The 12530-nt window shown below is 51.1% G+C and overlaps 1 protein-coding gene across 4 annotated transcripts in view; it reads right to left on the reverse strand.

Annotated features, from left to right (window-relative positions):
• The window catches only part of PRKCQ (protein kinase C theta), a 131658-nt gene that overhangs the window by 13652 nt on the left and 105476 nt on the right, over positions 1-12530 (reverse strand). For all 4 annotated transcript variants that reach the window (XM_032473991.1, XM_032473990.1, XM_032473992.1 and 1 more), the window contains exons 13-15: positions 10506-10597; positions 8526-8588; positions 6112-6250 (exon numbers count right to left, since the gene is read on the reverse strand). In XM_032473991.1, coding sequence (XP_032329882.1) covers positions 6112-6250; positions 8526-8588; positions 10506-10597 — 294 coding nt within the window. The remainder of the gene's footprint in view (positions 1-6111; positions 6251-8525; positions 8589-10505; positions 10598-12530) is intronic.

Consider the following 12530-nt stretch of genomic DNA (forward strand, 5'->3'; position numbering starts at 1 on the left):
AGATGGTATATTTTACAATTAAAACCAGTACTGGGGGGGGGGAGGGTATAGCTCACTGGTAGAGTGCACCCCTAGCACGTGTGAGGTCCTGGGTTCAATCCCTGGCACCTCCATTAAATAAATAAGTAAATGAAATAAAAAATAAAATAAACCTAATTATGTCCCCCAAGAGCCCCCTCAAAAACCAAACCCCCCCCAAATCCCAGTACTTCGTAGGAGCATAATAGCAATTTGTCAAATGGAGAAGAGGGGAAAAATCCTCGTTTTTCATGATTCTTGCTCCCAGGTAAAACGGGCAAAACTTCTTTATTATCCAAAACAAAACAGGGAAGGGATAATAGGATTGAAGGACCAAATCTGAAAAGCAAGACTGGGACCCTTTCAGGATGGACATCCTTTCCATCTTGCAATTTAAGGCTTAGCTCAGTGCACCTGTGTGAGCACATGTGTATGCTTCACACACACATGCACACACACACACACACATAGGTCATCTTACTATTAGCATTCCTTATTCAGAATGGGATTTCTCCCCTTCCTTTTTTTTTTTTAAATTGAAGTAGTCAATTACAGTGTGTCCATTTCTGGTGTACAGCCCAGTGTCCCAGTCATGCATATATATACACATATATATTCATTTTCATACTTCTTTCTATTGAAGGTTATTACAAGATATGGAACATAGTTCCCTGTGCTATACAAAAGAAACTTAAAAAAAATCTATTTTTATAGGTAGTGGCTAACATTTGCAAACCTCTTAAATGGGCCTTTGGGATGAATGGCAGACTTGCAGCACTGATGGCCTTAGGAAAGGAAAATGACACAACAGTTCTAGCCAGCCCAAGACTGGGAGAGGACTGCCTGTCCTGATGCTGGTGGACTTCTGGATGCAGTGACCATCTCTGGCCCCTTCCCCACCCCAGGCCTGTCCTTGGAGTGAGAGACACCACCACCACCACGTTGTGATGACCCACAGAATGTTGCAGTCCTACAGATGGCTTCCACCCTGCCGTGTGGTCTTGGGCAGACTCCTAACCCCTCCTGCCTCATCTGTGGAAAGGGTGATGCTATGTGGCCTGCTTATGACTAGGCAGTTGTGACTTTCCAGTGAAAAGCAGGAAAGACAAGGTGCTTCATCTTCTGGAAGTGACTCTGTTCTGTAAAAATGGGTGCCAGTTCATCCAGAGAGATGCTTGTGAAAATAAAGATCAAGTTGCAGACAGGATTTCACAATCTGCCGATGGCTTCCAGCATAAAAGCGCTATCAGCTGGCCTTTGCTCAATATTTGAATACGAAAGTTAATATTCAAGTTTAGGGAAAAATAAACTGAGCCTCAAGAAATAGTCTAAGCGTAGACCTGGGGGGAATGCCAGAGAAAATAAAGGTCCACACACGGCACAATCTTAGTGCTGGTAAAGTCTCCTTAAGTGGGGCCCAGCTCCCATGCAATGCCCAGGACGTGCCACAAGGGGGAGCCCACGGCGACCAGAAACTGCTCTGAGCATCGCCTAGTGGTAAACAAGTTCATTTGGCTGGACAAACGGAAGGAAATTTGGGGGACAGGAGACAGCTGTGGTGGAAATTAAGTCTTCCAAGGCTAGGTGATGTGAATGAATAATTTCAGCCTGCAGTTAGGAGGAAGCAGCAAATGCAGATTCACAGTCAGTCACACACTGTACGAACGGAATGCCTGCAGATGTCTGCCGAGTGTCCTGGTGCTGCCCGCACTTCACGTGGGTTATTCATAAGGACCCCAGAAGCAGGTCCTGCCATCCCTGTTTAGCAAAGGGTGGTGGCTGGACCCAGGGAGGGTATGTGTCATCCCGGTCCAACCTGGTCCTGCTCACCCTAGTCTGTATTTCTAAAGAAATGGGGAGAAACTCTGGCTGGAGTGGCCCTTTTTGTCTCAGCCCCTGGTGCCTTCTGATGGCCGTGTCACCTTTGGTCCTGTTCCCGCCCCATCTTTACTCTCATCACTCGGATAGTAATGATGTTACCGCTTCATATCAGAGTCCCCCGTTCTTACAGTGAGAAACCTGCAATTCCGTCTGCCTCTCGGAGTGAGGGGGCTGAAGTCTGCACGGGGCTCACCGCGTTACGTGCACAGCGGGGTCAGAGTCGCTAGAAAACCAGGGGACCGCCACGGCCTCACTGGTTTCCGAGTGACTCCTGCTCAGGCCAGGGAGCTGCTTCTGTGTATTGAAATCCCATGTAGTTTACTAAAAGGCTGGTGTGACTAAAAGGAGGGTGTCTCAGGGGGCGGGTGTTGTAGCTCAGTGGTAGAGCGTGTACCTAGCAAGCAGGAGGTCCTGGGTTCAATCCCCAGTGCCTCCATTAAAAAATAAATAAACCCTAATTAACCCCTGAGAACTGCCCCCTAAAAAGGTAGGGTATCTCCCTATCTATTTCCTTATTCTTTGTCAAAATGAGCATCAGCCTCCGTCCAGCTATATGCTGGACCCTTGGTCCTGCAATCATAGGGCACAGGGAGGCACAGGGCTTCCGGGAAGCTGTCAGGACCATGGACTGGGGACACTACTCCCCAGTTTTGGGGAGCACAGTCTGCTTTTTGTGCAGCCTTCCTGATGCTGCTCTGAAAGGCATTTACTTTTGTGTTTTGGGTTCTCTGCCCACGTCTTTGAGGTCCCCAGGGAGAGGGCAATGGGACAGTGAATGAGAAAAAGGAAGAATTCACAAAGGAGATGGTATGTGACTGGAGCTTTGAAAGTGCGTAGGATTTTGGTGGGCAGAGGAGGGAGAGGCTAGAGAGGTTTATCGTATAAAAAGGCTCAGCAGTGGGGAAACGCAGCACACGTTCAGAGGTGGGTACATGGGGTGGGCTTTTTTCAGGGAACAGGTGGTGGCTGCTCTGAGCTGTCGGGAGGAGACAAGATGTTAAGATAGATAACTTATAGTCGCTAACTGTGCGAAATTCAGCTCATGGGGGAACTGGGTAACACGTGCGCGGTGTAGAGGAGACACAGCACAGACACAGTGCGCAGAAGCGGGAACAGCTGATTATTCCAAGAAGCCAGAAGCGTCTTTAGGGACAAGCTGGTTTAGAAGTGGGGAAAACCGCAGAGTGGATGGTGAAGGAGCATGAGAGATGCAGGCAGGATGGACGTCTCGCGATGTATTACTAAGATCTTGGCTCAGGATTTTGGCTTGTACACAGCTGATCACAGGGACCACCTGAAGATTTCAAAGCTGTAACAGGTCTTCCTATTAGACGGGTAAATCTGGTGAGGTGGTGGCCTTCAGAACAGGGCAGGCACCCCCAGGGCCCACCAGACGGTGTGACGAGACATGGGAAGAAAAAATTAGAACCTGTATTTACACGAGTTAAAAAAAAATCTGAGTGACACTGGGGCCCTCGTTTAGAGATCTGAACAGCGACTGGGTTTCCCGAGGGAGGGGTTGGGGGGTGCTGGGGCGTTCGTTTTCAGCAGCTCGTAAGGTGCGTCACTCCTGCTATGATTACTTGTTGGTCTTTTGTGTTGCGTGCCCGGTTAAGGGGGTCCGTGGGTTCTGTTTTAACGAAACTCATTTTTGCAAAATGGCAAGTCCTTAGCAAGTTATCTGCAAAGAGGCTTGGACTGGAGACCACGCTCAGTAACGCAAACATGTAAGGAGCATGAGAAAACGGCCGTGTGAGGCCTCTCACTCTGGGGAACAGTCTTCGTCACATCCCAGAGAGGCTGGAAACAACGCTGATCTCAGTGAATCAAGTGTATCAAAAACACCGTTGCGAATTCTGGCCTTACATCCACTACTGTCAACCGTGAACCCTGCCTAGGTACACATGGTAGTGCCTATCTTACAGTGCGCCTTTTCTGAGCCGTCTTTTCCAGCTATGCTCCCATAAAACCAGGAATTGAAGGCAACGAATCTGATCTTTGAGTGCCAGAAGCATAGGGTTCAATTAAGGTTTTAAAAAATGACTGAGCCTTGTTATTTTAAATAGGCATAAAATGAACCATTAATAGAATGAAACTTAGTTATTTAAGACGATTCATTTCATCTTAAGTTGGGCCTGTTCTGTTTTCCACATGCTTTCTAACACAGACTAGATTGGTTGGTGATAAAATTTAATTAATATACGTATGTTCAGGATGCTTTTTTAACTGATGAGGGAATGTGATCAGAAAGGTTGAAAATAAGTAAAGAGGATGCATGGCGGTTGGGCGGTGATGGAGAGGAAACTGGGGAGAAGGTACCACTGGGCTCCAGACCAGAGATGCTGGGGGCCTGGAGTTAGGGCAGCAATGGCAAGTGTGTGTGTGGGGGGGGGGGTGGCTGGAGGGGCACTGAATTAATCTCCAAGGGATTCAATGTGAGGCTCAAGAAAGAATCAGCGGAGGGTCTTTGTCACTAGACTGGGGGTGTCGAACAGACGTGAAGAGTTCTGAGGTCTCAGTGTAGAAGGTTCTGGTGTTTGGATTTGGGAGAACTAGTTTTCTGGCGAGGTGAAGGGATGGACTGATGTGTACGTGGGCGGGGTGGTGGGGGGAGCAATTTCAACACAGAAATCGGCCTTGGGTGGGACCTGCTGGGCTTGAATGGCCTGTGACGGTGAGTGGGCGATCTCAGGCAGGAACATGGACATGCAGGTCTGGAGCAAGCAGTCTGGGATGGCTGTACTGATTCTGCAGTTGAGATCCTAGCCACAGAGACGGCTGTTCATGGAGAGGGTCCAGGAGGAGGAGAGGAGGACCAAGGATGGGGCTGCGTGAAGGCGCGCAGGCTTGAAGATGCAGAGAGAAGTGGGTCTGTGAAGCTAACTTCTGGGAGATGCAGAAGGAAACAGATCAGGAAGGAAGGGCTGCCAGGGACAGGGTATAGTGTAAGGCTTCTGTAAGCAGGATAGCTAAAGGCCCTAGCTTCTTGCTGACCAGAGCCCGATCTTGCATTTAACCACGGTGAAGTCAAAATTCAGTGCTTATGCAGAGGTCTGAGCCTCCTGCCTCTCAGGCCGAGGGTGCCACAGCTGCTTGGACAATGACAGGGCTTTGCTGCTAAACTTATTCTGCCCAGGAAATCAGAGTTCCATCACCGCTCCCATTCTCACGTCTGGTTGTTCGCTCGTTCTTTGAAAAGGTGTCTGTCAGCACCGTAATGCGCTGAGCCTTGTACTGGTCCTTGGATATAAAAGTGGGTGTCAGGGCACGCGGCCCTACGCACGGGGAGGCTGCGCCAGAGCTGCGCGCCCCGCGCCGGCGGCAGCGCCCTGGCTTCACGTCTGGCCCCCAGCCTGGAAGGGGGCCCGCGGGGCAAACCGCGGACGGCGGGTGCGGGGCACTACCTTGGGCAACGTGCGGTGGATCCGCAATTATTCCAAAATACAAAGTTTTAAAAACGTGAATAAGAAACAGCTCCTGACGTTAGAGCGATCGTCGCATAGAGGAGAGAGAGTCAAAGATAAAAAGCCAACGGCGGTAAGCTGGTGCCTGGGGAGGACCAAGCGGGGAGGGGGCTGGTCTCCCCGGCGGGGAAGGGGGCGGGGCGGGGAAGGGGGTGGGGCGGGGGCGGCGGGGCGCCTTCCGAGCATGCGCTGTTCTGCCAGGGGCTCCCAGCGCGAGCGCGATGGCTTGGGGTTTTGTGTTAACTTTCACAGGCTCTCCCATGTGACCAAGCAACACAGGAGAGAAGTCTTCCCCTTGTACAGAAGAGGGCGTGTGGGTCCACGAGACCCCAGCAGCCTCCCCAGTGGCAGCGTGCAAACCACAGTCTCGGTTTCACTGGTCCCCAGTGAGAGCCCTGGGCTGACTCGGGTGGATGCCTGCGAGCCCGCCCCGTGTCCGCCTGGTTCTTGCCTCCTCTGCCTGGTCTGGGCACAGTGAATATATTTTAAGGCTGGGGGGTGGGGGCGGCGTGATGGACAGGACACGCCGAGTCGCCCGAGCCCTGGACACGTGATGACATTAGCAGGGTACCCCCCCACCCCCTCCCATAAAACACCTCCGTGCAGCCGCATGTGTCAGATAAAAGGCAAAACAAATACACATCCTGGAACATAATGCTCCAAAGTCTCCTGGTTTTCAGGGGAGCAAGAGGCAGCGGTGCCGGCTGGGGGCGTGCCGAGGGGTATGGGCCGGAGCAGCACGGCCTACCTCCGGGGCGATGTAGTCGGGGGTCCCGCAGAAAGTGTTGGTCCTGGCATCTCCTACCATGTTCTCCTTGCACATCCCGAAGTCTGCTATTTTGATGTGTCCGTCTTTGTCTAACAGGATATTGTCCAGTTTCAGGTCTCTGGAAAACAAAGCAAAATCTCACTTGAACAAATAGTTTTGTTAAAATGGAACTGCCACGTGAGGGGTGGTGCGTGTCCCATCGTGGCCTGAAGGGTCTCGAGGGGGTGCTTTGCTGGTCTTCCTCCCTCCTCTCAACCCTGTCCTTCCATCTACAACTCGGCTCGTAGGCTCAACTGCTTCTCCTCCGTCTTTTTCTCCTCGATCAGCATCTCTGCTCTGGACCCACAGTCTTTCTTGGCCCAGGTCCGCTGTCTCTGGGCCTGGCTCTGACAGAGCTCTGTGTCTTCCATGCCCAGTGTGGCACGTGGCCCGTCCCCAGAGCTCGGTCAGTATCTCTCATAGGAATGGCAGAGCAGGGATGCTTGCTTTCCCACGCGTGATCTTCTGAGTATTTGAAAAATGACACCAAGGTTTTGCTTGTCTTTTCCTGACCAAGTGGAGGAACTTTATTCCTCATTGGCATGGTTTTCAGCCTCTCCAACACTGTGGCCCCTACCCAGGTCCACTTCCTAATCCACATTCAGCGCAACGTTGGTAGCATTGAGTTTCTGCTACATCAAACTTACTTGCCTCATTTATAGCCACATACATATGTTCCTAGGAATTTGGCTGAAGTTTGGTTTTGAGGTCATCCTTAGGGAGCCAGATATCCAGAATAATGAACGTAACATCTAATATTAGAATTTATCTCACATGCATTTTATCATTTGATTCTCACAACAGCTCTTTGATCTGGAAATACTCTTGTTTTTCATATTTATTACATGGAAAATAAAGCCTCTTAAAGCTTATGCAGTCTGTCCCAGCTCACATGGTCAGTCAGTGGGCTATGATGCAAATTAAAGCTTTACCCTCTTTTACAATCCCTTAAACCAAGCTCACCCAGTCTTTCGCAGTGAACCAGCCCTGCTATGATATCCAGAGTCCGCTGTGACTGCCAAGGGTACATTGTAGCCAATTCTAAAAATACGTGTTCTCTAGGCTTCAGGCTAACAAGCTGCCTGTCCAGCTCTCAGCCCACCCTCTGAAGTGGGCCAGGTGAGCTGGAGACAAGGTCACTGAAGTGTTGAGAGATCTAAGTCAGAACAGGGAAGGTCCACAGGCCTGCCCTGCAGAGCCGGCCCCACAAGGGGAAGAAAGGGCTGAGGGCAGAGGAATTCGAACTAGAAGAGACACAGGACCCAAAGGCCGGAGTGTTCGCTGCGCCTCACACAGCTCACAGGATGCCAGCAAGGAACTTCAGGGCCCAGGTCACCTGGCGTGGCTCTGGGAAGCACCTGCCTCCCCCGGGGCAGCGCATCAGGCATCAGGTGCGAGGAGGATTCAGTGGAAGCCTTTCTTTCCGTTGTGCGGTCAACATAAGCAAAGCTTTTCCGTTTGGAGGAGGCAGAGGGGGAGCCAGAAGATCCCACTTCCAAATGCAAGTCTTACCGCTCAGCTCAGCCGAGCCGATCAGCCCCTCTCTGGGCCTCTGGTGACTTATCTGTGAAGTGGGCACAGTGCCTTCAGGTCATCCTGCCTCTTCCCTTCACGTCAGGTTCTCAGCTGTCCCTCCTCACCGTGGTTACCACACGGGCCTGCAGCCACCCAGCCAGCACCCTGTCTCTGTTACATGTAACTCTCCCCTTGATCTGCAATGAGCCGGGAACCAGACAGCTAAGCTTTTGAAGATGTGGACGCTCGGCAGAGGTCAGCTGTGCTTTGAGCAATTAAGGCGGCCGCAGTACAGTAGCTTTCCTCTAAGGGTGTGAGATGATGGTGGACAACGGGTTCCGGACAGACATCTGCTCGTGGAAGAGGGTGTGCGTGGCGTCCTGTGCACTTCGACACGGTGTGGGCACGTGGCTCTCCGCAGGTGTGTCTGAGTGTTCAAGGAGGGACTCCCCTGCTCCCCCCGCCCAAAAGGAGGACATTCAGAAAGCAAATCCGGGCAAGAACAAGAGCTACAAAGGAGACAGAAGAGAGGGAGCAGCGGAGAGACGGCAAAGGGAAAGAGTAATGGAAGGAAATGACGCAGAGGCGAGGGTGAGGGTAAGAGGGTCGGAATAAAGAACAAAACAAGGTCAGAGCTCCACTCCGCCTGAGACTGGAATTTCTCCCTTGGTTGACAGTAGTCACCATCCATGCTGTCACCGTGGGCAGGACGCCTGGGTGTGGAACTTCCTGCCACAAAGGCACACTGACCACCTCGCGTCACTCAAGCACAACGGTTAAATCACCTGGACCGGGAAATCCGGGCGTCCCAGCACCTGTCTCTGAGGAGTAAGATTTACCTGTAGACGATTCCCTTCGAATGAAGGAACTGCAGACCGAGAATGATTTCAGCAGCATAAAACCTGCGGGAAGGAAAAACCAAGGTTTCAACATGAATGTTTAGCAGAAAACCAGACCCCCCCCCCATTTTTGTGCAAGCGAGCACTCTGGCTGGGCACCACTCAGCTACACACACGTACGCAGGCAGTTTTGCACACGTGCAGCTTTGCTGAATTAAAAGGAAGACGTTATCCGTCATCCGTTGTACACGTCCAGCTTCAGCCCTGGGAGGATGACACAGCTGGCGTCTTTGGTCCTCCCTGCATCCACTGCGGACCCTTATATTTTAAAGTATGCTCAAGCTGTCATTTTTTTTGGCTAATAAAACATAAACACTAAATGTAACAATACAATAGGGAAATAATTTTCCCTTTTATCTTAAAGTCTACTTGGAGCCCTTAGACCCGTGTGCAGGGCCATTCCACACAGACCTGACTTGTTCAAGGGTAGGAAATGCAGCCTGAGGGGGAGGAGAAAACACAGGCGGACCTCGGCGATGCCGCGTGTCCGGGCGCAGACCACCGCAATAAAGTGAGTCACGGATGTTTTTTGGTTTCCCAGTGCAGATAAAAGTTATGTCAACACTACACTGCAATCTATGAAGTATGCAATTGTCTAAATGTCTAAAAAAAAATAGTACATACCTTAATTTAAAAAATGCTTTATTGCTAACCACCATCTGACAACACAGGGTTGCCACAAACCGTCAACTTGTAAAAAAACAAATAAAAAACCCTTAAGTATTTCTCAAGCGCAAGAAGGTGCCGTGCAATAAAGCGAGGTATGCCTGCATCAGCAGCCGGGAGGTGAAACCTGGCTTCTCCACCTTCAGTGGTGACAGACTCAAAGCAGCTGAGCTCCCATCATCACAACTGGGATTAAAGTCAGACCGAAGGGAGAACTTCCCGCAGGTGAGGTCTGCCGGGTCTCAGAAGAATGCAAAGACCCCTCCTGGGAGGCAGTGAGGACAGATACACAGATGTGTCTGTGATGGCCTTCACTCCTCACAGAGCGGGAGGGGATGGCAGATGCAGACAGTCCTTTCTAGCAGGAAGGTGCCCATGATTTGTCTTGCTGCAGAAATCCCATAAAACTGCCTCTGGGCACTTGGCTGATGGCTCCTGGAGCCAACGGGATCAGTGGCATGCTGTCCCCTGGGCTCCACAAAATAGCCGTTTCAGCCCAGGTTTCCGCAAGAGCTGGTGGAACAGCCGAGCGCCCCCCACCCCCGGCCGAGGTCCCTCGGGGGGAGTGAAAGACTGCTGAGCACACAGCCAAGGGGCCAGTGTGCACTGCACTTGTAAGTGTGCCTGGAGGCAGGGTTTTCTGGCTTTTGAATGTCACCAGCGGTTTGATTACTCAGGAAAGAGGGCCCACGGGGGACCGGGCCGTGGGGGTTCTGTAGGACCCAGCTGCTGTCCCACCTCGTAAGCTCCGCCTGCTCGCTTTCGCCTGCGTCTAGCTTGATGCCAAAGAAGGTAAAGATTTAGTCTTGAGAGAGAGGATGTGCCTCTTCCTGTCTCCTAATTCTCCAGCCCCCAAGGCCAAATGCTTTCCGCCTTCACACAGAGCCTCCCATTACGGGTCTCCAGCCCGTGACCCCCTTCGCCACGTGTGTTCCCTCTGACTTCAATTCAAAGGGGAAATACTGCTCCTGGGTTCAGATTCTTTAGAAGCCAGATGAATTGGGGTGGTTCCTTAAGAAACTAAGTAGTTGATTTGAAAACAGACAAATGAAGCAAAACCGGCTTGAGTTTAAGCTTCTCAGGCTGGGAAGACAGTTGCCTCATTTGATGTGTCCCAGGGTCACCTGGGCCCCCGGGGTTTAGGCTCACTGAGCGAGGAAACAGGAAAACGGCCAGGAAAACAGGACCCCAGGAAAACTGTGGGTCCTCAGTGCCCGACGGGGACGGGGGACCCAGCCCTGCGTGGGCTCTTACGTTGCTCTGCAGAGATCGAACTTGTGGCAGCTCTGGATGTGGTACATCAGGTCTCCCCCGTTGAGGTACTCCATCACGAAGAAGAGGTTCTCCTGGGGAAAAACACAGCAACCCCAACTTTTAGCTTCTTTAAAAAAAGAAAAAGAAAGCAAGGATTACTTTTTCAATAGATTCGTTATTTCAGAGGATCCAATTCTGATTTGAAATCCCTTACAAAAAGGCTGCCAACAGTACAGAAGTTCCTTAACAAACGAAAACAGATTTACCATATGATTCAGCAATCCCACTCCTGGGCATCTATCTGGAGAAAACTCAAATTTGAAAAGACACATTCACCCCAGCATTCACAGCAGCACTGTTTACAACAGGCAAGACATGGAAACAACCTAAATGTCCATCCACAGATGACTGGATAAAGAAGATGTGGCATATATATATATATACACACACACACATATACATACACACACACACACACACACACACACACACACACACACACACACACGTACACAATGGGGTATTACTCAGCCATAAAAGAGAATGAAAGCATGCCATCTGCAGCAACCTGGGTGGACCTAGAGATGATCATACTAAGTGAAGTAAGTCAGAGAAAGACAAATATCATATGATTTTTTTTTGTGGCATCTAAACAAATGATACAAATAAACTTAATTATAAAACAGAAACAGACTCACAGACATAGAAAACAAACTTACGGTCACCAAAGGGGAAAGGGGGTGGGGGAGGGATAAATTAGGAGTTTGGGATTAGCAGACACACACTACTGTATATAAAATAGATAAACAACAAGGCCCTACTGTGTCGCACAGGGAACTAGACTCAATATCCTATAATAAACCGTAATGGAAAAGAATATGAAAAGGAATATGTACATAACTGAATGACTGCTGTACACCAGAAACAAAGACAACATTGCACACCAACTAGACGTCAATAAAAAAACAGACTGGCAAGAGAACTTAGCTGATCTGTAGCATTCTGAACGCCAAGGAGCCCGGGGAGCCTGGGAGCGGTGTGTGACACGCTTGCTAGGATGCTATGATTCGGCAGCTGGGGCAGAGCACGTGGAAGGGACCAACTGGACTCGCCCACCAGACAGTGCAAGGGTGTCGGGCACCTGCTGGGTGTTAACTGTATACGTACGACATTGACAGTGCAGAGGACAGTGCGCAGAGCACATGTCGGGGGCTCTGACTCCAGGGACCTTGAAGGCACTGAGCCCTGCGGCCCTTGGCAGCAGTCGGGAACACACTCTACCAGAGTGCGGGTGGGGCGCCCGTGCCTGCCCCACCCACCAAAGATGAGACGCAGCCCTGCCTTCAGGAAGCCCACAGTCAGGTCTAGTCTGCCTTCTCGCCAGCCCCGATGTCACCTGTTGCCAGCCACAGCTTAGAGCCAGCATGTCTCTCCAGGCAGGACACCATGCGTGTTACTGGAGCCAGGGCCCCTGGATGGCAGCCGTCGGAAGCAAGGCTGAGTGGCCTTCAGGTTGTGGTCAGCGTCTCAGAGGTGGTGACTTCCTGGGAGCCCGAGCTCCTCCACTAGGTGGGACCATGTGTCCTCAGTGAGGACACCTAGGAGCTGTGAGCACCCCGATTTCGAGAGTCCTCAGGAACCACAGAATGAGTCATCTGTTCAGTGTGGAGAAGGTTGGCGTGTCTGTGCATGAATTTGCACCTGAAAACCTCACCTGGGTGACTTTTTAACAGAATTAACCTTTAAGTTTTGATGTGAGGCTAACCGAGAGGCCCTGGGGCATACGAGGTGATGGTGGGAACTGTCTTCTGGCCCGACAGTGACACACACTGCCCGCCCTTGGCACTGAGGCCGGGTCTCCCCAGAACTGGGAAACCAAGTACTGGGGCAAGTCTCTCAACTGGTGAAGGTAAATGTCCTGCTTTCCCCAAAGTGGATCTTGGATCTAAGTCACTGGAGCCCACCCTTCCTCTGGTGGAAAGGCCAAAACTCTCCGCTGGCATAAACCCCAACTTAACATGGATA

Source organism: Camelus ferus, chromosome 35 (assembly GCF_009834535.1).
Source record: "Camelus ferus isolate YT-003-E chromosome 35, BCGSAC_Cfer_1.0, whole genome shotgun sequence".
In the NCBI taxonomy this organism is placed as follows: Eukaryota; Metazoa; Chordata; class Mammalia; order Artiodactyla; family Camelidae; genus Camelus; species Camelus ferus.